The following is a 25,553-nucleotide window of genomic DNA, read 5'->3' as shown; positions in this document are numbered from 1 at the left end:
AATTCTTACAATTCTCGCAAGCTTGCATTGCAAGAAAAGCGCTGCACAGCTGCACAGTAGGAATAACAGCCGTGACCCACGTCATAGTGCACGTGTCAAGTTTTTTTGATGTAGGTACAACCTTGTTGTATTGAGACTTCAGTAACACCTCATGATCACAAAAGATAGGCAAATTAATGGCGTTTAAGATGCGCTGCACACATCTTGGGACACTGTTACCCAGACACCTAGGCAGCTGTTTGTTAGTTGCGGTGGTTAATAGTTTGTGTGCTCTGGTGGACATTTGCAGCAGCCCGGGTGGAACCGTACCAACCAACACCCATTCGCGAGCTGGGCTCAAAGCGGAGAAGACCTGCCAGTCGTCTAGGCTCTACGAGAGCAAGTGATGCTGACGATGAGGACTCCATGCCGCCAGCCAGTGAGTCATGCTTACTGCACACCTAAATTGAATTCATTGTTGACCAAGCTAGCATTGAATTTAAAGTGGTCAGCAGTTGAATTGATAATGGCATAGTTAACCGCATGCCCTTAGTGGCCCCAATCTGGACTATTTTTCCTAACGCTTAATTGCTGTGAAGCACGCAGTTTCATGCAGTTTGGCGCCACAGGGTGAATGAAAAGGTCATGGAAACATTGGCGGCGAGTAATGGAACAGCTCTTCTTGGCATTTTGGAGACGGTTGTAATCCTGGTTCTTGTTTATCACAATATGTAGCCTATAGACATTTCCATCATACCAGGAGGAAAGGTCTCTCAGCCAACATGCGTCAAGCCTTTCTTCCTTTCTGGCTTGTATGCTGCTTGAATGCATTGCAGTCGCATCTGGAACGATTTTTGAGATGCTTTGGCTCGTTCCGTGAAGTACTTGCATTGCATCAGACGATACAGGGGTGTTGAGAACCTCTGTGTTGTTTATTGCCTGCAGCAGTACAGTAGAACTCCGTTTGTGCATTTGAAAGAAATGAAGAAAAAAAATAACACAACACGCGAGAAAGACTGGCATTAACAGGGATGATGCACAATTCGAAGTCAGCAAGAAATTTGACAGACTCAACTGTAGTTGACATCAACGTAATGGAAGCATTGCACGAATCGTTGAAGCAAGAGACACCAATGCGGACCGAGCTGGTGGGGCCCAAGCAGCCTGAGACATGCACTATCGTTTTTGTGGCTTCAGCATGCTTACATTTAAACTCCTCGTATTCAGCCTGGGTCTGCACCTTCAATCCGGCCATTTTGGCGGGAAGTTTTGACGTGCCCAGTCAGTGCTAATTGTTGCGGCATGAGACGTCAGCACGTGTTGAGCTGGTGGGGCCCAAGCAACCCGAGACACACATTGTTTTCCTGTTGCATAGTGTTTTAAGACAGTGACGGGAAACTGAAATGGAATCGAACTGGTGGGTAATGCCAGAGTATGGTGCCTACAATACCTCCAGAGCAAAACGTGACAGCAACTAACAATGGTGTAGCCAACTACAATGATGGTAATTTTGCACGAAAAGCTGTTCTGGAGGCCCTTGGAATTGTTCCAGGTCTGTTTTGTAATAGTATTGCCCTCGATAGGATGGACAAGAGCGTGTTAACGGGGCAGAATTCTATGACTCTGCCGAGAGCAAGGAAGGATGACTGATAAAAAGGAACACTAAGCAGGGTTATGGAGACACCTGCAAGAAAGTCAGCAATGAAATGTATACTCCTGGGGCATTTTGAGCATCCACAAGCAGTATTCGAACATAACACTTTATTTTTCTCAAATTGAATTTTTCATTAATTTTTCAAATTCAATTTTTTTTTTCTCAGAAAGTATTCATCCCATTCCACTGAAACTTTGTACACATGTACTACCACCAGTCATAAATATTCTGAACTAAAAAAAATCTCTGATGATATGAATGATAACACTGGAAAAATTTACACTGTAAGAAACCCCCCTTGTCACTTTGTGCAAGCAGAGATATTATTTTTTTTTTGGTGCGAACTCCTAAGTGGATATGATATCTCTATAGTTCAGATGTAACTTATGGGGATTTAGAATAACACTGTGTAATATCATCACATTCCTCTGCATGATTTCAGAGAAAAGGTACATCAAATAATTAAACACACCTGAAATTTTGAGAGTGGGCCACAGGAAAGGCAAACCATCTAGACACAAAGTGTCTCGTGTTGTACCCAAGAGCATGTTTTGTAAGCACGTGAAATTTGATGCAAATATCTGCAGCCGTTTCTAAAATATTACATTAAAACTAACGTGTGCCATTTACCCTACCATACCTCCTTAAAAGCTTGCAGTATGCTTCCAATGACAGAACGCTTCGCTCACTGTGAAACAGAGGTGAACATGTTCGTCGCAGTAGGGTTGGCAGCAATGGCTCTGTAAATGTGGTATGCGATGACCTGGGAGGAGATTTGGTGGTACCACAATGGGAAACTGATTGCATGCCGGCATTTTCACATGAGACAGGTGGGCAAGTATTGTGGTGAAGCTGCTGCAGCGGACGGCTACTGTTCTCGATTACACATGCCTGACGCCTTTTCTTATTTAAGTGGCATCTAGCGGGCAGAAAATGTTTCATATGATCACAGTTCCTCTGTGTACTGAACGTTGGTGCTGAAAGAACATGTTTTCTGGCCACTTATATACCAGTAAAGAGGAAGCTATCTGTTTTGTGTAATTTTTTTGTGTTCTCAATCACTAATATTGCCATCAGGAAATCGTACATAAATGGTATCGTATCAACGAGGTTCTACTGTTGATAATATAATATCCTTTGGTCTTGAGATATTTGGGATACTCCCCTGCTTTGCTTTGTAAATGTTCTATTTCTGTTGCGGTTGTTATATTTTATTCTATGGAATTTGTAACCTTGTACCTTATGATTGTATAATAATGCCCCCCCTCCCACTATATTATGCTCTGTAGGGCTTTAGAGCATTGCAATTAATAAAACTGATCTCCGAGGCTAATGGTTTGAATATGTGAGCACTCATCGCTTTGGGTACTCCATCTTCCTCACCGGCAGCCGAAACTCAATTCACGTCGCGTTAAATCACTAGAGTAAATCTCGTAGAATTGCATGTCATACTCAACATGTGATACCATTTCAAGCGCTATATAGCCACAATGAATGCATCTGCATTAGCTTGGATCCATTGGCGTAGTAGGCAGAGGGTGGCATACTGGGTATGTCCTCAACAATCACAAGACCAGACAAATTCATTTGCTACCCATCATTCCCATGGGGGTTGAATGATCGCAGCTCCAGAGTTCCCTTTACTAATTGTAGAAAACTTATGGTGCAACTCCCCTCCCCCCCCCCCAAAAAAAAATCTGGCTACGCCCTTGCTTCAATTAACCTTGGGTGCCAACATCATGCAAAGCAGTGATAACTAGGCAGCAGTCTAGGCAGTGTTCGCCAATGTGGCCATTACGAAATTTTGCTTCTGGCTGGTGGCTGGCAAATAAGCTGTGGCAGGAAGCTTGTTGCTAACGTGTTTTGACGAGTGACTCATCGGTGATGGAGCCTTAAAACACGCACACAGGCTAGATTGATGGCTCTACTAGAAGCAGCCCGCGACTATGCGCCAGCAACAAGCCAGCAACCAATGCAAGTTACCCTACCAAGTTTGCTTACACGCTTATTGCATCAACAAGGGTAAACTCACTTCTAGGCAGAAAGCTTCATGCTGAATGTGCACAAAACAGCCTAACTGCCAGCATTATGCTGTCGAGGTCTCGTGCAACAACTGAGCTGTACATTACAGCATCACAGCAATGAACAACCCACATCAGGCTGCATGGTGGGCGAATGTGAGATGTGTCCACCATGACTGCATTGGCTATCATGACATTTTGAGTGGACATTATTTCATTGAAACACAACACTGAGTAAAAGTCCACAAACCAATTTTTTGTGGTGCTAGCATTTTGAAATGAATGAAATTAATATTTTAATAAGGTTTGTATTTTTTTTTCAGCCCGCCCAGTTTTTAAAAACATTTTCGCATCTCTGTCAGTGTCTAAAAATCAGTTGGAAACTGTATTTGTTCTTGGAAGTGAGTGGCTAAGAACTGACCATGTACTTTTGAACTTTCATCTAGAACGATCCAGCGGACTGTCTATTAAGGAGAGGCTTGGACGCAGGCGAGGTGAGTACATTTGATGCGAAAAGGAGGGGGGAGCGTCTCTGCTTTAGGAACTCATATTAAAGGACACGAGATTTTTCACTGAAAATTGAACACTGTGGTCACCTAACTGGATGGTGGAAATATGAAGGTTGCGTTCCTATTTTCGCCATTCTGAAAAGACTGTGTGCCCTTCTGAATAGACTTTCGAATATAACGGACCATATTTAAACCTTTGTTTGTTCTACCTATTTTATTAATGCAACGAAGTTTGCTTTTAATGGACCACGCTACAACAGACTATCAGCTACAGTGGACAAAATTAGCAGCAATCTTTATCAAAATTGGGCATATAAAATGGACTTTTGACGTGTCGACACGGGCTGGCAACTGAGTTGTGAGGATCAGCTGACAATCATGGCTCAATATCTTGCATGCGAGGGAGAGAGGAAAGTGGGGTGGAAGCATGCCGTTATTTGCACGCGAGGCATGCGGGGAGGCGAGGGAAAGAGGTTGGGATCGGTTCTACTCCGGTGGCTGCTATTAACGGCGCGGTCACCCAGGTGACGTATATAGAAATCGACCTGTGATGTGGATAAATTGCGCCCAGTGCCGGTAGCTTGTGCGTTTGTGGTTTAGTTTGCGTTGAAGTGAGCGTCAGCCTGAAGGTCAATTTGCTTGCTGCTGCTGCTGCACTTATCCTGCTTAATTTGCTACCACAATTGATGCTTCACCTTTTGGGTGAAACTGGGACATTTTTGTTCGTTTTTTACTTTGGTCGTCACTCATTCTTTGCAATAAGATTGTTAGACATTGCGACGAAAGTTTTGGAAGCAAGGCGTCTACAATATTACAAACTTCGGATAAAACGGATGTTTTTTGTCGGCTTATCGAGGTCTGTGTAACAAGAGCCGATTGCGTATGTGTATATATATATATATATATATATATATATATATATATATACACACACACACACACACACACACACACACATACATACACGCGCGCACACATACATACATGCCTGTCCTTCTATACGCTGATGACATCAAGATATTAAAGAAAATCCGCACTGTTGATGACAGTTGCTATATATACAGTCGAACACGGATATATCGAACCCACATATATCGAATTATTGTCTGTATCGAACTCGTAAATTATCCCCTTGAAAATTCTGTGTTAAAGTATAGCAATCCGTACGTTTATATCGAACGATATTGTTACCCGCCATTGGATATATAGAACGCCGCGCGATCTCGGCACTCGCTGCACTCCGCGCCTCCCACGAAATGCTCGGAAAATGTGAGAGCGAGAGGGAGGGAGGCTCGGACTGTACTCCCGCTGCGCACGCTCTCCGACTTGCGGAACTGCTTTTTTTTTTTTTCTCTCTCAATGTCTCATCCTTCCCCCGCCTAACCATAGTGATCGGCTCGGAAAAGAGGAAAGAGGGCGCCGGCGGCCTCCTCCTTTTGCCTTTTTTTTTTCTTGTTGCTTTTTCACGAGTTTTGCTCAGCCAACCACAGCTCGTGCCTTTCGTACGTCGCTGTCGCCCTCGGAGGTGACCGGTGACCATCGCGAGCGGTTTGTTGGCGGAGGCTGCGCACGTGAATTCTTGTGTTTTGTGCGCGTTCTTGTGTTTCGTGTTCATTATTGTTTTGCGTGCGTCTCACGGACGACACGTGTGACTGGATCGTGGTGAGCTGACGCGGAAGCAATGGCCACAGCAAGCACAAGCAGCGTCAAGAAGCGCAAGAACCTGGACTTTGCGACAAAGCTGAAAGCCATTCAGTGTGTTGAGGCGGGCGAGAAAAGTGCGACGGTGGCAGACGACTTCGGGATTCCTCGGAGCACTCTAAGCACCTTGTTAAAAAACAAGGCGGACATAAAGTCGAAAGCGGCGGAGCAACGAACGTCGGGAGCTTGTCGTGTGCGCGCTCCTGCCCACGAGAAAGTTGAAAAGGCCCTCTATGCGTGGTTTTTAGAGGTGCGGGCTAAAAACATTTCGGTGGATGGCCCAATGCTAATGGCTAAAGCTAAATGGTTTGCCGCTGCACTCGGTGATGACAACTTCGCCGACAATACAGGGTGGCTGCAGAGGTTTAAGAACCGCCATAAGATAGTTGGCAAAACCATTTCTGGGGAAAGCGGAGCCGTCATCAGCCAGGATATCCAGCAGTGGATTTCGAACGAATGGCCAGAAATTTGCGCGAAGTTTTCACCCGCGGAAATCTTCAACGCCGACGAGACCGGGTTGTTTTGGCAGATGCTGCCAAGCAAGACGCTCGACGTCCGGGGCAGCACGTGTCACGGGGGCAAGATGAGCAAAGTCCGCGTGAGCGTTCTGCTCGCTGCAAACATGGACGGCTCTCAAAAGCTCCAGCCCTTTGTGATCGGCAAAGCAAGGGCACCGCGCTGCTTCAAAAACTGTAAGCAGCTCCCCGTTCGCTACGCCTTCAATAAGAAGGCGTGGATGACGCGTCAGCTGTTTATAGAATGGCTGCAAGCGTGGGACGCCGAACTGGGCAAGTCGGGGCGTCACGCTTGCCTTCTCGTCGATAATTGCTCGGCCCATCACACCACCTGCGAGCTCAAAAACATCGCGCTCAAGTTTCTGCCGGCAAACACGACAGCGAAGTTGCAGCCGCTCGACCAGGGCATCATTAAGTCGTTCAAAGTCGGCTACAGGAGGCGACTCATTGATAGGCTTTTGGTGAACCTCCGCATGGGCACCGAGCTTAAGGTTGATCTGCTGGGGGCCATTCAAATGATGACGGGCGCCTGGAGAGACGTGAAGCAGGATACCGTGGCCAACTGCTTCCGGAAGGCAGGCCTCGTGACGGCCAAACTTCCCGAAACCTGCGAAGACGGCGACAGCGACAACGAGTGCATGGACGACGCGTTTCGCGAGTTGTCGTCCCTATTCCCGGCTGCCGTTCCAGCCGAAGTGTCTGCTGACGATTTTGTGAACGTTGACAGCAATGTTCAGGCTGTTGCGAGCCTCGCCGACGAGGACATTGTAGCTGCAGTCGCAGGGACCCAGGCCGACAGCTCGAGTGGCGACGAAGATCGTCCGGACGAGGGGGCGGCTACACGCTCGTACTCCGCCGCTGAAGTGGCGGCCGCGTTCAGCTTGATTCGCCGTTGTTGCGGCGACATGGAAGGAACCGGGCTTTCGCACCTGAACAGCCTCGATAAGATCGAGGCTGGCGTCTTTAATTTCATTTGCAAGGCGAAGAAGCAGACCAACATAAGTGATTTTTTTTCACGCAAATAAAGCATTACGTTGCGTCGTGTGTGCGGAAATAGTTGTCATTCTTGAATGCGCCGATCGGTAGGTCATCGTCCGCCACAGGTAGTCTCTGGGCCTGTATTTTTTTATATCGAATTTTTAATATATCGAATTAATTCGTGATCCCCTTCGAGTTCGATATATCCGTGTTCGACTGTATAGCACCTCCACCACATAGGAGCAACGCTTTTATTCATGCTTTTATTCCAGAAGCACGAGCTAGCACACCGACAATGAAGATCCGAAGCGATAGTGATGGCTATGTACAGATGAGGAAGATGACGCCATAATATAAATGCTCACAATACAGTAAGACATCATTAATTTGAAGTCATCGGGACCGCAAAAAATCTTCAAATTGAGCGGGTTTTCAAATGAACCGAACACACAAAAATGCAACCCAGGCAAAAAATTTCACTGCAGGAATGCACTACCTTTATTTGACGATCTTTTGATTACTTAGCGTAACCAGAGATGCTGGTTTTCCGTGTCCTGTAGTTTGAGGCTCCAAGGTTCATGTTTTCTAGTTGGCCAGCTATGTGCAGCATTTAAGAATTTCCACAGGGGCACTCAACAAAACTGCGAATAATGTTCAGCGATCTGATAACTTCCCCGAGAGCGGGTGCTCGGGAGGGCTCGTTAGCATCGTCGCTGTCACTGTCATCGCACATCGTCACATCAGCGGTAGCTTCACTCTCCAAGTCTGAGTAGCATGTTTGTTGGTCATTTTCAAAGTTGAGATACTCGGCAAAGCCGATTGCACCGGATTCACTATCCTCTGCGCAGAGGGCATTGATGCAGTTGCAATACTTGGTTCCTTCTTCATCAAGTGCACATGAATACTCAGCATCAGCATCGACGGTGCTTTCCTTTGAGAAGCCAGCATGTTCAAAACACCGCATGATCGAAGTGGAAGGTTCCACTTGCTTCCATGCATACACAATAAGACCAGGGTGTCTACCGACCGGGAAAACCGGGAATTCTCAGGGAATTTGAATAGTCTGGAAATACTCAGGGAAAACTCAGGGAATTTGTGCTTCTATCAGGGAAAATTACCTGTAACTTTAGTGAAAGGGAACGAAAGTCGTGTTAATGCTGGCTCCAGTAACAGAGGAATCGCGAAGAATCGTCGTTGACGCCGTGTCATCGGCACGATGTATTGCCAGAGTAGTTAACGACCGATTTTTGGACATGCCTGATAATTCGCACGACTTTGCGGCATCACCACGTACTCCATATAGTCAATGTATATTTCCCTGACTGCAGGTCTGAAATGGCATTAATCAAAGCCACCATCGCTGCCATTTTGATTATCTCGCCGCCTCGAACCGGCACTCTCGCACGCAGATCCACTGGCAGCCGTAGCCACGACCGCGGCAACGTTAAGCCTAGCTGCTTCTACGTTCGCTATTAAGCTTCTTGCCGTGCGGTGCCGTGTTTTTCATTGAAAGAATTTGCCGCTTTCAGCAATGGCACCGACTCCGCCTTTGTAATCCTCGCGATTGGCTTCGAAGCTCGCAGAGCACAGCGCGTTGCGTAATGCCAGTCACCGAAAGTTAGTTTCGCCTCTCTACAGTAGTGCTAGGCGGTGAAGCATAACAAGGGTGGGAAGGGGCAATTGTCACGGGACACAGTATGTATTCCTTAATTATACACGCTTGCACCCCCGTCTCATGTCAAAGTGCGAGCACCGACATGCCTAATAAATGTACTGACAGGCTTTAAGAGTTTTTTCGGACGTGGTTGTGGCAATTTTAGCCCTTAAGGGCAGTTAAAGACATGCATTCATTTTTTTTTTTCGAACAGCCAGATTTTTCGCATGTTTTTGCGGCCCCTAGCGAGTCCGAAAAATGGGACATTGACTGTACAACTGACCAAGAGGATGCTTCGAATGATCCATGGGTGAAAGGGTGGCAGAAGGAGGATGAGAACCGAAAGGACCAACGCACTAAGGAATTAACAGGAAAGGAAGCGTGCCACCGCCTCTTTGAAGGAGCTTGAGCTCAAAAAACAGTGTTAGCTGATGCCGAGATGCAAGTGTCCCTCATCCAAACCAGAATAAACTCTTTAACGCAGTGGAACCCAACACTCAGATGATGTGTACGGGCTGAGAGTATGTCAGGACAGTTGAGGTTGACTTCCCAGCTGCCGAGAGAGGATCTTAATTGTGAAAAAGTTCAGGCATTATACCGATGAGCTTGCTATCAGTCGATAGAAATATCTCATATTCAAAAATATTTACTCATGTATGCATCTCCTTTTTATTCGTATTTGAAAATGTTCGACTCAATTTGGAATGGGTTTTACCATTTCTTTCGCTGTGCATTTTACTAACACCTTCCTTCTGTTTTGTTTTTGAATAAAATAGATATTAGTTCTTACTATTCAAATTGGATTGTCATTTTTTTTTTCAACATGCTTGCTAGAGAGTGACAGCATCAGGCAACATGGTGTCAGCCTGTCTTGACATAAAACAAAGTTCTGGCTCATTCAGGGAATTTTGTAAAGGTGCTCAGGAAAACCTGGAAAAATCAGGGAATTTGGAAATGTCAACTTGGTAGACATCCTGAAGACATATGAACCCGAGGAGGTCAATGGAGTACTCCTCGCTGCGCCCTCTTGGTTTCGTTCCGACGACAAAGCCTGGCTTCTTTCAGTCTCTCCGACTCACTTTCCATATCTGCTGAAGAATCCCACCAAGCCACCCCTTCTATATATACGACTCAGTGCCGGCTCCTCCTCTGTTGTTCCAATGTGATTTCACCGGCTCCTCCTCTGACGTCGTGCCAGTTGGCGTGGCGAGCGGCGCTGCCAGCTGCGGCGGTTTAGGCAACGGCTTAGCTCGCAGTGTGGCCACTGGCCACAGCGAAATGGTGAGAATGCGGCCAATGTAGCTCTCGCTGCAAAAAGGAGGAGAAGGACGGGAGACTTTAGAGGAAGGAGGGCGAGTGTTTTCTTCACTATAGCAGCGTCCAGTCAGGGTGTGCGGAGTGCGTATTAGAAGCGGTAGCGCACTTCTTTCTTTTTTTTTAATTATCTTTGTCGCATTTGGTGTGTGCACATTGTGATCTCGTCGTGTCATAGTTGTCCTTTGTGCACGTGTGTTGTCGGGTTTTTGTCACCATGGTGTCAGCGGCGCCTTCAAGCAGTGTGCCTTATCACTGGAGACTAAGGAATGCGTTATAAGGGACATAGAAAGTGAGCTGAAGAAGGCGTCGGTGATAGTCAAATATGGCATTTCCGGCACAACCGTGTTGACCATATACAAGGACAAATTGTGGCAGCAACTGCAGCAAGATTCGTCTTCCCTGTCACGGAAGAGAATACGTACGTCGAAGTACGAAGACGTGGATGCAGCGCTCTTCGGATGGTTCTGTGAAGTTAGGGCTCAGAGCATACTAGTGAGTGGCCCCAAGCTCCAACAAAAAGCCAAGTCTCTTGGTGCTCTTTTAGGCCACAACGACTTCAACCCACTTAATAGATGGATCCAGTGATTCAAGGATCGCCATGGCATGAGCTGCAAAGTGGTGTGCGGTGAACCACGAGTCCATTGGAGTCTGGCTTCGCCTAAATTTGGAAACCATGCTGTCCACGTATACGGACAGAGACGTATACAATCCCAATGCAGCTGGCGTATTTTATAACCTTCTGCCCAACCGCACTCTTGCGCTGAGAGGTGAAGCCTGCTCTGGCCGCAAGGCCTCAGAGTTGCATAACTGTGTTGTTCTGCGCTAACATGGATGGAAGCGACAAGCGCCGCCTGTTTGTCATTGGAAAATCAGCGAGGCCACATTGCTTTAAAAAGCGAGAGTGCCTGCCAGTGACATACAAATCCAACAAAAGGTGTGGATGACACAAGACATGTTCACAAGCTTGCTTTGCAAGTTCGATGAAAACATGGTGGCAGAGAAGCGACAGGTCGTGCTCATTCTCGACAATTGCACAGCCCACAACCTCAAGCCAAAGTTGACTGCAGTCAAGTTGAAGTTTCTGCCTGCCAACACGACTGCAAAATGTCAGCGGCTTGACCAGGGTGTCATCGCAACCGTAAAGGCACTTTACAAAAATGCATATGCGAAATGCAGCAGCAGCAGCTTCTTAAAAGGAATTTAACGGGTGCAATTGGTTGCCATTTCAGTGTGGCAGGTAAAAGGCACTACAATTAACAAATGCTTCAACAAAGCAGGCTTCGTGTGCAATGCAGAGGCTCTTGACGCCGATGCACCGAGTGACAATGTTGCCGATGAGACCGTCAGCACCGACGACGTGTAGTCCGGCCTCGTTGAAAGCAAGTTTGTTTCCGTCACAGACACCTTCTCAGAACATCTGGATGCTGGTGAGTCTGAGCTTCCTGTCTGTGAGAAAGCAAGCACGGACGATGCGATCGTTGCAGCAGTGTGCGGTAGCACGGAACTTGCAACTGAAGACGAGTCGGATGACGATGTCGACCCAACGCCAGACCCAGATGCCCCATGCAAAGACGCTTTTGAATACCTCAGAAAAATGAAGATGTACTGCACGAAGAAATGTTTGAGTGAGAAAGCGCTCCAGTGCTTAAGCCTTGTAAAGGACGAAATTGTTCGAAGCGCTGTTTAAAAAAATATCAAGACGAAAATAACAACACTATTCCGCTGATACCGCACTTGTCAGGAAAACTTGGTTTCTGTGCTGTGTTGCGATTGTGTTGCATGTGTGTGTGAAGGAAATGTGTAATAAATTGTGTTTGAAATGTGGGTGGTCCATTTGGCATAGGCAAAAGCCAAAAAAAAAAGCATGCTTTGGTTTTAACGCAATACTGCTTATAGTGCAGATTTTTACAACTCCTGCAACTTACATTATAAGCTGTCTACTCTGTACGAGTAGCAGCAGCTTGTGTTTACCGCACACGTTCGCGCCGAACAGAACGGTAATTCTTTCCTTGCCCTGCTTTCGACTCTTGACTGCAATGTCCTTCGCCGCGAACGTTTTTGTGGGCAGCATATTGTCACGTGGTGGTGACGTTGAAGAACACAGTAGCAAATACTCTGAAAGACAAAACTAACTTTTATTGGGCGAACCTGTGCCCACAAAAACAGGCTACACTTATAGCACAACGATAGCGGCGAACACGGTCGGCGATCGTCGAAAATCTGATCAGCGGGTCAAGCGCGTCAGCTTTTATACAGCAATCGTCGAATGTTCCAGACTAATCGTTCGGACCCGCGTGCCTTCCACAAAGTTCTACACCATTCGCGTCAGGCGATGAAATCAGATAACATAGTGTTCGGCGACAACAGACCGCGAATAGAAGCACCGATAACTTTCCTGAAACTTCGGATACATGCAGGTGCGTCCCACGCTGTGCGATTACATTTGCTAGGCGGCGAAACGTGGTCGCCCGTTAAATATAAGTACACGTGTCAATACCCCCCCTCTTAAATAGCATCGACCCGCTGCTGCAAACAAACAAAAGTAATAAAAGAAAAGCACTCCTAGCAAAGAAAACAACAAAATAAGGAAGTTCGTCAGCGTCCGTAAAAGGGTTTAAGATGCACCACGTGGACCACTTCAGATCGTGCGCGGCGTCGCTGTGAATGCGAAATGTCGTCTGGCACGACCTCATAATCCAGTGCGCCAATATGTCGGATGACCTTGTAGGGTCCGAAATATTGTCGCAGTAGTTTTTCACTGACTCCTCGTCGGTGTATCGGGGTCCACACCCAAACACGGTCGCCGGGCTGGTACTCGATGAAGCGTCGTCGGAGGTTGTAATGTCGGCTGTCGGCCCTCTGCTGGTTCTTGATCCGCAGGCGGGCGAGCTGTCGGGCTTCTTCGGCGCGCTGGAGGTAGGTAGCGACGTCAAGGTTCTCCTCTTCAGTGATGTGCGGCAGCATGGCGTCAAGTGTCGTCGTCGGGTTCCTGCCGTAGACCAGTTTGAACGGCGTGATCTGTGTTGTGTCTTGCACCGCCGTGTTGTAAGCGAATGTTATGTATGGCAGGATGGCATCCCAGGTCTTGTGTTCGACGTCGACGTACATCGCTAGCATGTTGGCAAGGGTCTTATTCAGCCGCTTCGTAAGACCATTTGTCTGCGGGTGGTAGGCCGTTGTCCTCCTGTGCCTTGTCTGACTGTATTTCAGAATGGCTTGTGTGAGCTCCGCTGTAAAGGCCGTTCCTCTGTCGGTGATGACGACTTCTGAGGTGCCATGTCACAGCAGGATGTTTTCGACAAAGAATTTCGCCACTTCGGCTGCGCTACCTTTCGGCAGTGCTTTTGTTTCAGCGAAGCGGCTGAGCTAGTCCGTCGCCACGACGATCCACTTATTTCCGGTTATTGACGTCGGAAAGGGCAAGTCCATCCCGATCTGCTGGAATGGTTTGCAAGGAGGCTCGATTGGCTGTAGTAATCCGGCCGGCCTTGTCGGCGGTGTCTTGCATCGCTGACAGTCTCGGCATGTTCTGACATAACGGGCGACGTCAGCGGTCAGGTGCGGCCAATAATACTTTTCTTGTATCCTCGATAGTGTCCGGGAAAATCCGAGGTGTCCAGCGGTCGGATCGTCATGTAGGGCATGCAATACTTCTGGACGAAATCCTGACGGGACAACAAGAAGGTAATTGGCGCGGACTGGTGAGAAGTTCTTCTTCACGATTGTTTTGAAGCGTGAAGGAAGATAATCCGCGCTTAAATGCCCTGGGGACAACGTCGGTGTGCCCTTCCAAATATTCGACGAGGCCTTTTAGCTCCGGGTCTGCCCGTTGCTGTTCAGCGAAGTCTTCCGCGCTTATAATTCCAAGGAAGGCGTCGTCATTCTCGTCGTCTTGCGGCGGCGGGTCAATGGGTGCGCGTGATAGGCAATCGGCATCGGAGTGTTTTCGTCCGGACTTGTAGGTTACAGTGGTGTCGTATTCTTGTATTCTGAGGCTCCACCGCGCCAGTTGTCCTGAAGGATCCTTTATATTCGCTAGCCAACACAACGCGTGATGGTCACTGACGGCTTTGAATGGTCTGCCATAAAGATAAGGGCGAAATTTAGCTGTAGCCCAAACGATGGCGAGGCATTCCTTTTTGGTCGTAGAATAGTTGCCTTCCGCTTTTGACAGCGACCGGCTAGCGTAAGCTATCACCTGTTCGACTCCGTTTCTTCTCTGGAGTAGAATGGCACCGAGGCCTAGGCTACTGGCGTCAGTATGGATTTCTGTATCGGCGTACTCGTCGAAGTGCGCAAGTACCGGCGGTGGCTGCATGCGTCGTTTGAGTTCTTCAAATGCGTCGGCCTGCGGCGTTTCCCACTTGAAGTCAGCATCACATTTAGTTACACGTGTCAAAAGCTCGGCGATGCGTGAAAAGTTCTTGACAAAGCGCCTGTAGTAGGCACACATGCCAAGGAATCTACGCACTGCCTTCTTGTTGATGGGTCGCGGGAACTGTGCGATGGCAGCTGTCTTTTGTGGGTCTGGACGGACACCAAATTTGCTGATTACGTGGCCTAGGAACAGAAGCTCATCGTAAGCGAAGCGGCATTTTTCCGACTTCAGAGTAAGCCCTGACGACTTGATGGCCTCTAGTACTGTCGCAAGCCGCCTGAGGTGATCGTCGAAATTTCCAGCAAAGACGACGACGTCATCCAAATAAACGAGACAGGTCTGCCACTTCAACCCTGCTAACACCGTGTCCATGACGCGCTGGAATGTTGCAGGCGCCGAGCACAGTCCGAATGGCATAACCTTGAACTCGTAGAGGCCGTCTGGGGTGATGAAGGCCGTCTTTTCACGATCTCTTTCGTCGGCTTCTATTTGCCAATAGCCAGACTTGAGGTCCATCGACGAGAAGTATTTAGCGTTGCAGAGCCGATCCAATGCGTCGTCTATTCGTGGGAGGGGGTATACGTCCTTCTTCGTGATCTTGTTCAGACGACGGTAATCAACGCAGAAACGTAGGGTTCCATCCTTTTTCTTTACCAGGACAACAGGGGATGCCTGCGGGCTTTTCGACGGCTGGATGATGTCGTTGCGCAGCATTTCGTCGACTTGTTCTCTTATAGCTGCATGTTCTCGCGGTGAAACTCGGTAAGGGCTCTGGCGGAGTGGTCAAGCGCACTCCTCGGTGATTATGCGATGCTTGGTGACTGGTGTTTGTCGAATCCTCGATGACGTCGAAAAGCAGCCTTTGTATCGTCGGAGCAGTCTTCTGAGCTACTGTTGCTTAATCACGGGGAGACTTGGATTAATGTCGTAGTCTGGTTCCGGAACCATCGTCGTCCGGGTAGATGCGGCGGAATCCGAGAGGACAAACGCATTACTGGTTTCCAGAATTTCCTTGATGTACGCGATCGTCGTGCCCTTGTTGATGTGCTTGAACTCTTGGCTGAAGTTTGTCAGCAACACTTCAGTTTTCCCTCCATGCAGTCGACCGATCCCCCTTGCGACGCAAATTTCACGGTCTAGCAGTAGACCTTGGTCGCCTTCGATGACGCCTTCTACGTCAGCGGGTGTTTCGGTGCCGACCGAAATAACCATGCTCGAGCGAGGCGGGATGCTCACTTGATCTTCGAGAACACTTAAGGCGTGGTGACTGCGAAAGCTCTCCAGCAGTATCACGTGATCTTTCGACAGCGTTATCGATTTTGACTTCAGGTCTATGATTGCGCCGTGATGGTTCAGGAAGTCCATGCTGAGAATGACGCCTCGTGAACACTGTTGGAGAATAACGAAGGTCGCAGGGTAAGTCTGGTCATGAATGGTTATTCTTGCCGTGCAGATTCCAGTCGGTGTAATGAGGTGTCCTCCAGCGGTCTGAATTGGGGGGCCCTCCCATGCAGTCTTAACCTTCTTCAACTGGGCGGCGATGTGTCGACTCATTACGGAGTAATCGGCCGCTGTGTCGACTAAGGCAGTGACTGCGTGGCCGTCGAGAAGTACGTCAAGGTCGGTGGTTCTTTGTTTGGCGTTGCAGTTGGGGTCTTGGCGTCAGATCACGGCTGCGTCGTGTTGAAGCTGGAACGTCGCGTCGTCAAGCCGTCTTTCGTCGGTGTAGTCTTGGCTTCCTGACTTCGTCAGGTCGGCGGCGTGTCGTCATTAGGTCGTCGAGATGGTTTCTTTGTCGTCTTTGTCGGCGGCGGAGGATCTTCATCAGTTCGACGAACAGCAACCGCACCTCCATCGGTTGCTGCTTTTAGTTTTCCGGATATGGGCTCGCTGACCGGCCCCGGGTTGTGCCAGTGTATGATCGGCGCTGCGGTGAGAGGTAGCGGCCTGATGATAGCAAACGCGACGGTCGTCGAGAGCTCCACTGAGTAGCGGTGAGGTAGTCAGCGATATCGCGAGGGCGTTCACCTTGCTGTGGGCGCGGAGCGTTGACGGTGAAACCTCGCAGTCCCATCTCCCGGTATGGGCATCGGCAATACACATAGCCGGCTTCTCCGCAGTTATAGCAGAATGGGCGGTGGTCGGGGGCTGGCCAAATGTCCGTCTTCCTCGCGTAGGTGTGCTGGGTGACGGGTGGGCGTGCTGGCGGCGGCGGCGGTGGCGGACGATGGAATTGCGTCGTTGCAGGGCCCTGGCGTGGTCGCGGAGGGGGACCTTGACGGCGTGCGACGGCGGCGTATGTCATCGCTTCTGGCTGGGGCTGCGGTAATTGTGGTTGCAGCTCGGGAACTCCAAGCGATCGGTGCACCTCTTCTTTCACGATGTCGGCGATCGAAGCCACTTGGGGCTGCGACGAGGGCAGCACCTTGCGCAGTTCTTCGCGCACAATGGCCCTGATGGTGTCCTGAAGGTCACCGGAATCCAGTCCTTGGACGGCGTACTGCGGTGTGAGCCCCTGGCGGTTATATTGCCGGGTGCGCATCTCCAGAGTTTTCTCGATCGTCGATGCCTCTGCAGAAAACTCAGCTACGGTCTTCGGCGGGTTACGAATAAGTCCTGCGAAAAGTTCTTGCTTGAAGCCTCGCATCAGGAAGCGGACTTTTTTCTCCTCTGACATTTCCGAGTCGGTGTGCTGGGAAAGACGGGCCATCTCCTCCGTGAAGATCGCGATCATCTCGTTTGGCAGCTGCACTCTGGTTTCTAGTAGTGCTTGGGCTCGCTCTTTTCGCCCCACACTTGTAAACGTTTGCAAGAAGCCGCTTCGGAACAGGTCCCACGTTGTTAAGGTGGCTTCTCAATTCTCGAATCAGGTCCTGGCGGCGTCTTCCAGTGCGAAATAGACATGCTGCAGCTTGTCGTCGCTGTCCCAACTGTTAAACGTAGCGACCCTCTCATACGTCTCGAGCCAGGTTTCCGGGTCCTCGAATGTTGATCCACGGAACGTCGGAGGTTCCCTGGGCTGCTGCAGCACGATGGGGGACGCTGGGGCTGCCATTCAGATTTTCGACGATCGCCGACCGTGTTCGCCGCTATCGTTGTGCTATAAGTGTAGCCTGTTTTTGTGGGCACAGGTTCGCCCAATAAAAGTTAGTTTTGTCTTTCACAGTATTTGCTACTGTGTTCTTCAACGTCACCACCACGTGACAATATGCTGCCCACAAAAACGTTCGCGGCGAAGGACATTGCAGTCAAGAGTCGAAAGCAGGGCAAGGAAAGAATTACCGTTCTGTTCGGCGCGAACATGTGCGGTAAACACAAGCTGCTGCTACTCGTACAGAGTAGACTGCCTCGTCAAGGCTGCCTCGTCAAGGTTGTACACATCGTCCGCACCGTACTCGCTGCTTATCGATGCTTAGTTATTGATGCTTCTATCCGCTGTCTGTTGTCGCCGAACCTTATGTTATCTGATCTCATCACCTGACGCGAATGGTGTAGAACTTTGTGGAAGGCACGCGGGTCCAAACGATTAGTCTGGAACATTCGACGATTGCTGTATAAAAGCTGACGCGCTTGACCCGCTGGTCAGATTTTCGACGATCGCCGACCGTGTTCGCCGCTATCGTTGTGCTATAGGTGTAGCCTGTTTTTTTGTCAATATTGTAAAGAAAGGCTGCCTCGTCAAGGTTGTACACATCGTCAGCACCGTACTCGCTTCTCAACGGAGCCAACGTGTGTTTCTTCGAGTCGTTGACGACGCTCTTGTTTGCACTGCCACTCTCGCCACAGATGGCTACGAAGGTCAAACTATTGCGCTCTTAAAGACGGCTGAACCATCCATTGCTTCCCTTGAACTCTTCATGCCCAAGTTGTAGAGCCAAGTCATCAGCCTTCTCCTGCAGTATCGTTCCATTTACGGGAAGGTGGGCTGCGTTTGCTTTCTGCAGCCAGCGAAGTAAAGCTGATTCCACATCTTGGCACGTGGGAGCCCGTACTCACGACCGCTTTGAAGAATATGTCTTGCTGTAGGCCTCTAGTACCTTCGACTTGTTCGTCAGTATATTGGACAATGTCGAGAGGGGCACGCTGTGCCTTTCAGCCAACTTGGTCTTGGAACACGTGTTCTTACCCGCTTCTTGGATCAAGCAGAACTTCTACTGCAGCAATAAAGTCTTATACTTTGGCATCTTCACTCACTGGAACTTCTGTACAGTTCAGAAAAAAAAATAACACCACGCTAGCTGTAACACCTCTTACCACCGCACACAAGGAAACAGCGTGGACAGACATTGCGTGCACACATAACGCCGCAGGTGCAGAGAGAGAATGGGCGAACGGCAGCCAGTGGCCGCGGCACGGAATACAGGCTGACACTGTGACTGCTGTGACTGCGAGGAGCGTGTGGAGTGGGGGACGAGAACACGTGATAAAAACTGGTATGCCCGCTGCGTTGCAGTGAAGCACGTCTTCTCCTCTGCAGGGGCACGTTTCGGCGGTGCGTGGGGCGTACCGGGGACTGATTTTTGTGCGAGCAGTACTATGGGTTGGACGCTTCGTCTATAAATAATCACAATTGCTATGTGGCGTCACCTCGTGGCTCCGAATGGCCGCAATTTCGTCGGGTTTGCGGTGAAATGGGGATTGGGAATTGCTGCATAGCACCCAGAATCTTCGACTTAACCGGGTCGGCCTAGGCTGCCGCTTCAAATTATTCGGCCAGATTTACATTAGAAAATATGGGACAGCAGAAAACTTTTTAATTATGCGGAATTTCGAATGAATCGAGTTCAAATTAAGAGGAGACGCGGGTCTTGAAATGACAAAAAATCGCAAAAAGTCTATTTTCCGAAAAGTGCATTTTTGCTACGTTTATACATTCAAGAATCCCTCCGCGAAATCTAGAACGTAAATTTAACCGGAAAATAATAAAAAAAGCACACTTATACAGACCAGGGTGGCCGTGGAATTATAAAAAAATTGCCAAAAATCTTCTAACTTCGTGCCGTCATCATTTGTGAACGCGGTGGCTGGCGGGTGCCATTTTGAGCTTGTTTGGAAGCTGCCTTCTTTGTGTGTATTTAGCGCCGGTTCAAAATGGTGTAGGTGAGGAGGAACCGACGCTATCGCGCCATTTCTGAAGGATTTGCCCGTGCCACTGAAATCACATGGCAGCGCCTCCGACCAGCATTGCTATGACCGCACCATAGAGGAAAGGCTTAGGAGAAACCGCTCAACGGCACGCAAAAACAAAAAGAAAACTTGGCAGAAATTTCACCCTCTCTCAAATGGCAAGGTCGCCGTTTCTGCATAGTGCCGTAATGCCGTAATTCCCCAGCCACACTAGTGGCGAATCGAGTGCTACGGGAAGGATCGGTTCCGGGCTGATTTTTTTGTAGCTCGCCGCAGCGGCAAACGAGCCGTGAGCGAAGGAGACTAATAAGAGTGGCCCCTACAGTGGCCTACTCGCGGGAAACTGGTATCATGCCGACCCACCCGACCGCTGTATTCGTACTCAAGTCTGGTTCAGCCAGACAGACCCTTGTTTCGCACAATCATCTGCTTGCATCAGCTCTTGCTCGCGCTTGTTTTGGTTGGCTTTGTTTCTTTTACAATGACGCATCTAAATTGAAACGTCCCAATGGAAATTGTTGTTGGAGATTGCGCCATATCCAATTACGTGTGACGATACAGACCCTGAACACAAAGACGCAAAGGTGACACCCAGCTCCTCATTCTCCTTCGTCTTTTGAATGTGACAACACTGCAAGAAGGGAGCACACCAACATGATTATGATCAGTGGTGGCAACTACTTTGTCATCTTGATAATACATAACTCTCGTTAAGAGTAAACACAGTGCCGATCTGTCAGCAAGCAAACGAAGGAAAAAACATGCCCAATCCTGGCCTTGGCAACTCTGCTGCTGCCTCTCCACCCTTCCTCGCAACTAAGCTCCCCTCCCCCTCCCCCTCAACTTCATCGTAACTCCCTCGTATTCGACGGTCTGCGTACGTGCCCGCCTACACGCCGGCCCTGGCGCCAGCTTAGCCCGCTCCTTGAAGTTTCGTTTTCTGCTGTTATCGGGAAGCGAGCATTGGATGGCGTGGGCAGGTTCGTGGTCCTTGGTTGCTGTGTGCTTGCGTGCCGCAATATTTCACGACTCGCACCGTTCGTGCATCATGCTATGTTGCATGAATATTTCAAAAACAAGTCCTTCTTTTAATTCAAACAAAATTTCTGGCCCTGTCAAATTCTAATTATCGAGATTCAATTGTAGATATATATATATAACCTTTAATAACAGCTGTACTTGCAGAAATTTCTGGAGAAATTTTGTGTTACCTTGAAGAATTGTTCACTGAAATGGTGGTCTTATACAGTTACAGCTCTATATAACAAACTTCAATATAACTAAATTCTCGATATAGCAAAGTATTTAACGTTTCATAACCTCTTGTCCATACAAAACCATGTATTTAGATCTTCAATATAACTAAGTGTGTTTGTATGCAATTTCAATATGACAAAATATCACTGCTACCGCATGAAAATGCAGAGACAATAAATGGATATTTCCGCGGGTGCAGATGGTCATATGATTGAATTACAAGTGGCTGCTTGCGAATGCACCTTTCAAATCGTGTGCTGCATCAGAAGAGTGACCGCTGAAGTGGAGCTGCACCATGCTCCTTATAAAGTCCAAGTGCGATGAGGTCCTATCGCGCCCCATACTCTGTACGAGTGACACTTTCCACGCGAGCAAAGGTAAAGAGGGGAGCGAGCTCATGGTAACACGATCAAGTGTGCATGAGGCGAGGGGGGGGGGGGGGGGGGCGGCTGTAAGTTGGCTTGCTTCGTTATTCCTGGCGTGCATCTCAGCCTTGGCTGCGCATGGCTGTAAGCGCGGCTGAGCGCAAACGCAGCCGCGCACCCTGCTTTAGAGGTCATCTGCCGCACGTGCAAAGAGTGGGCGTGCCGAGACAGCGTGGCACCATATAAGCTGCCTTACCGCGCGATTAGTATTGGAGGTTGCGTGACCTTGAGTTTCATTGACTTGTTAGAGCGCGAGGCAGACAAGGCATTCGCTCCCCACTGCCAGCACTTTTCATAATAGCGTCGTCCCAGTGCGGGCGACGCTATCAGCCGTAAGGGCAGAGTGCACGTGAAAGTGTGGCTGGCTTCGCTTAATTCGTACCGCCGAGAAGATGTTGTCGATGTACGTAGCATGAAACTGTATCATTCGTGGTCGACTTCCAAATTTAGCAAAATGCATTGTTTTCTCATTCACATTTGCTTTTTTCGACTGCCCGATAATTTGGAAAATTCTGCGGTCTCTTTCCGTCTAAGAAAAATAATCAGTGGGTGTACTTATTTGCATAAAAGGCTGAATTTCAATAGAATGAAATTTTGATTTAACGAAGCAAATTTGACAATTTTACCGACTTGGTTATATTGAAGTTTAACTTCCAAGACCTCATTGTAGGAGACAGTTCAGTTTGACAGCCTGTGACCCCTCAGGTGTCTCGTAGTGGTGTAACCTTCCTTTGTGTAATTGTCTTATACTTCGCTACCACTATTACTGCTTCCCCTGTCTGGTGAAACTGCAGCCTCTTTTTGTGTGCATGTGTGTGTCCGAGTATAAGCGCTGTTGCCCACGACTGCTATTGATTCTGAGTTTGAGTGAGTCTGGCTTGGCCTCATTTCGGTTACTGAGTGAATTATACAAGGTGTCCCAGATATCATGCACCAATATTTAAAAAAAAAACAGAGCAATTGTGTTACTCGAAGGAAACCTAGTGCATGTAGTTTCCACTACAGTGGAGTTGCCACGAGTAATTTTTTTGCTACTGAGATTTAATAAGGTAATTGTAATTAATTATATAACTCAAGAAATACTGTCCAAATTATCAAAATGTCAATGAGGAATTTGTAGGCACCCCCAAATGACACCTAACTGTGGGATTTTCAGCAACGTACTAATTGCGTAGTAATATTTTTTTGACTGGTAAAGAAACCCACGAAATACGAAAAATACCACTTGACTTCTCCCACCTACATCATGAAGCTGCGCCCTCATATACCATATTTACACAACTGTAAGTTGACTCACGTGTAAGTTGACCCCCCCAAATCACGTGACAGGAAAAAAAAAAAGAAGGGCATACCCGAGGGCGAAATCCATAACGAAAATTTATTAGTAGTTGGCATGGTCACTGGACTACTCGTCTTCACTTGTGCCATCGTTCTCACTAGTGCTGCTATCATCATTGCTACTATGGTCCCACAACACGTCGTCATCCAGTGAAATTCCACATTTGCATACATAAGTGCATTTGCAGAGATACACAAGTCCACGTTGAAAGCACCCCGGCCACACACAGCCATCAGGGAGGTTGTTTTGATATGTCCGGCTGGCGTAAGTTCCCAATCTTGTTCCGCCAGCCACTCATACTCACGGTGGAGCAGGTCCTTAACAAGAAAAGATCCAGGCTTGTCTCATGACCATGTTGTACATCACGCGTTTCAGCAACGTACGCCGCAAGCTTGGCCTCCAGCTCCGGAAAGCGTCCCAACTTCGGTCTGCGGAAACCTCTTCGCTTGCCGTCACAGGCGAAAATTTTGCTTCGCTGCAGTCTCCACTCTCGCACCACCCATTAAGAAACATCAAACTTGTGGCCCGCTGTGCAGTTATTTGATTTTTCAGTGTAATTGATGGCAGCCCTCTTGAACACTGCTGTGAATAAGTGCCGAATTTTTAGTGGACTCGGAGCACTCATGACGACTGAGGAAGCATGGAAGTAGCACGTGGCCGGCAGTCAAATCGAACGCACGAAACTAAAGAGCTACAGGGAAAGCGAAACAAGTGAGCGGTATCTGCTCTTCCATGAACTATCAATATTCCCGCCAAGCGCCACTGTTCTGAGGGTGCCGCAGCAAATGGAACAGTGGCACTTCCATGAACTATTGACACCCCCCCCCCTCCACTCCATAAGTGCTGTGTGTGCTGTAAAACTCTCAAAAATGTTGAAAAACCCTTCCAAAAAGCTAACAAACACGCGGGATAGCGGAAGGCTACAGGTAGGACAGTAGAGCAAACATAAAATTGTAACTATATTGTAGCTCCCCCGATATCTCGTTGGTCTCGCTTTTTTTGTGGTGCCATCTTTAGTTTCGATTGTAAGTCGGCCCCCCCACTTCAGATTCTCAAATTTAAAAATATAGGTCGACTTACAATCGGGTAAATACGATAAGCTGATTGAAAGGAACTGCATTGCACAGCTATTCCTTCCTCTCATTTCTACGTCAGACTTATCCGTCTCTCAAGGCCGACTGATCACATAGACAACAAAAGCCCCTTGATAACGTGGTGGAAGCCAATGAAATAACCAGAAAAATAAGAATGGGCTAGGGTGCGTTTGGCAGGCATTCTCAGATGATGAACAGCAGGTTACCATTAGCCTTGAAGAGAAAAGTGTATAACAGCTATGCCTTACCAGTACTCACCTACGGGGCAGAAACCTGGAGGCTTACAAAAAGGGTTTTACTTAAACTGAGGACGATGCAACGAGCTATGCAAAGAAGAATGATGGTTGTAACATTAAGGGATAAGAAGAGAGCAAATTGGGTGAGGGAACAAGTGCGAGTTAATGACATCTTAGTTGAAATCAAGAAAAAGAAATGGGCGGGGGGGGGGCATGGGCAGGGCATGTAATGAGGAGGGAAGATAACCGGTGGTCATTAAGGGTTATGGACTGGATTCCAAGAGAATGGAAGCGTAGCAGGGGGCAGCAGAAAGTTAGGTGGGCGAATGAGATTAAGAAGTTTGCAGGGACAACATGGCCGCAATTAGTACATGACCGAGGCAGTTGGAGAAGTATGGGAGAGGCATTTGCCCTGCAGTGGGTGTAGCCAGGCTGCTGCTGCTGCTGCCACCGCTGCCGCCGCCGCCGCCACAGATTTGTTAATGAGGCTTTTACAGAACTCCTGTGAACAATAGTAATGAGTCGCATAAGTGGTTTACTAAGTAATCTGCTTTAGACACTGTAGCAGATACAGATTACAAAAGTGTGACATCTTCGTCCGAGTTGTAAACTCCAGTTTTAATTTGCTGCAGCATCTACAGAGGAGCCCATGGCATCTTCCAACTTGGAGCAGGGTAAGTTGTATGCACTCAATTTTAATATACATGGATCAGAATAGTGCAAGCCCAGATATAAAACAATCTTCTGTTATTCCTGCTTACCTTCCCATGTCCAAAATACCGGTTTTACAGTGCAGTCCACTTAATAAGATATCAAAAAGAGTCAGAAATCCAATCATTATAACCTATCATTGCTATATCTGGACTGCCATAAGAAAAAAAAAAGCTGCTTACATACCTTTGTAGCACGGAACCCTAATTGGCCACTTGCACTTTTAAAAATTTACACTGTAGAAAGCAGGCTGTGAAAAATAAAATTTTTATTTATACTTCTGAACGGCGTGGTCAAGCATTAGGCACGCTGAAATAGAAATCTGCACTTGCTTTTGCGACAGTTTCAGGTTTAGAACCATGGTGTGCATCGCCTCCAACTTCTGTGCAAACAATGGCAGCAGTCACAAAATGAATGAGTGAATTGATCGACGATATTGCACTTTGCGTGGACATCTTCGTCGGAATCAAAGACGAGCCATTAATCTTGTTGTCACTGCCGCAGCTGTCGCAATAAAACGACTGTCTCGTTGAAGATCAAAGAATGAGACAGCACTGTCTGCACTCAAAAACTCCTCCATCTAAACACCACCTGTTTAATTGTCAACAGCGACATGCTCCTGGAGCTCAGTAATGTCAGTGACTTCCACTGCGTTGGT

General features: G+C 48.1%; 1 protein-coding gene across 3 annotated transcripts in view; it reads left to right on the top strand.

Annotated features, from left to right (window-relative positions):
• The window catches only part of Nab2 (Nuclear polyadenosine RNA-binding 2), a 157,141-nt gene that overhangs the window by 52,541 nt on the left and 79,047 nt on the right, over positions 1–25,553 (top strand). For 2 of the 3 annotated variants that reach the window (XM_075686758.1, XM_075686759.1), the window contains exons 9-11: positions 290–418; positions 4,101–4,148; positions 24,817–24,858. In XM_075686758.1, coding sequence (XP_075542873.1) covers positions 290–418; positions 4,101–4,148; positions 24,817–24,858 — 219 coding nt within the window. The remainder of the gene's footprint in view (positions 1–289; positions 419–4,100; positions 4,149–24,816; positions 24,859–25,553) is intronic. The other variant, XM_075686761.1, reaches the window with a different exon arrangement.

Source organism: Dermacentor variabilis, chromosome 3 (assembly GCF_050947875.1).
Source record: "Dermacentor variabilis isolate Ectoservices chromosome 3, ASM5094787v1, whole genome shotgun sequence".
NCBI lineage: Eukaryota > Metazoa > Arthropoda > Arachnida > Ixodida > Ixodidae > Dermacentor > Dermacentor variabilis.
This window is presented reverse-complemented; position numbering and strand designations above follow the sequence as displayed.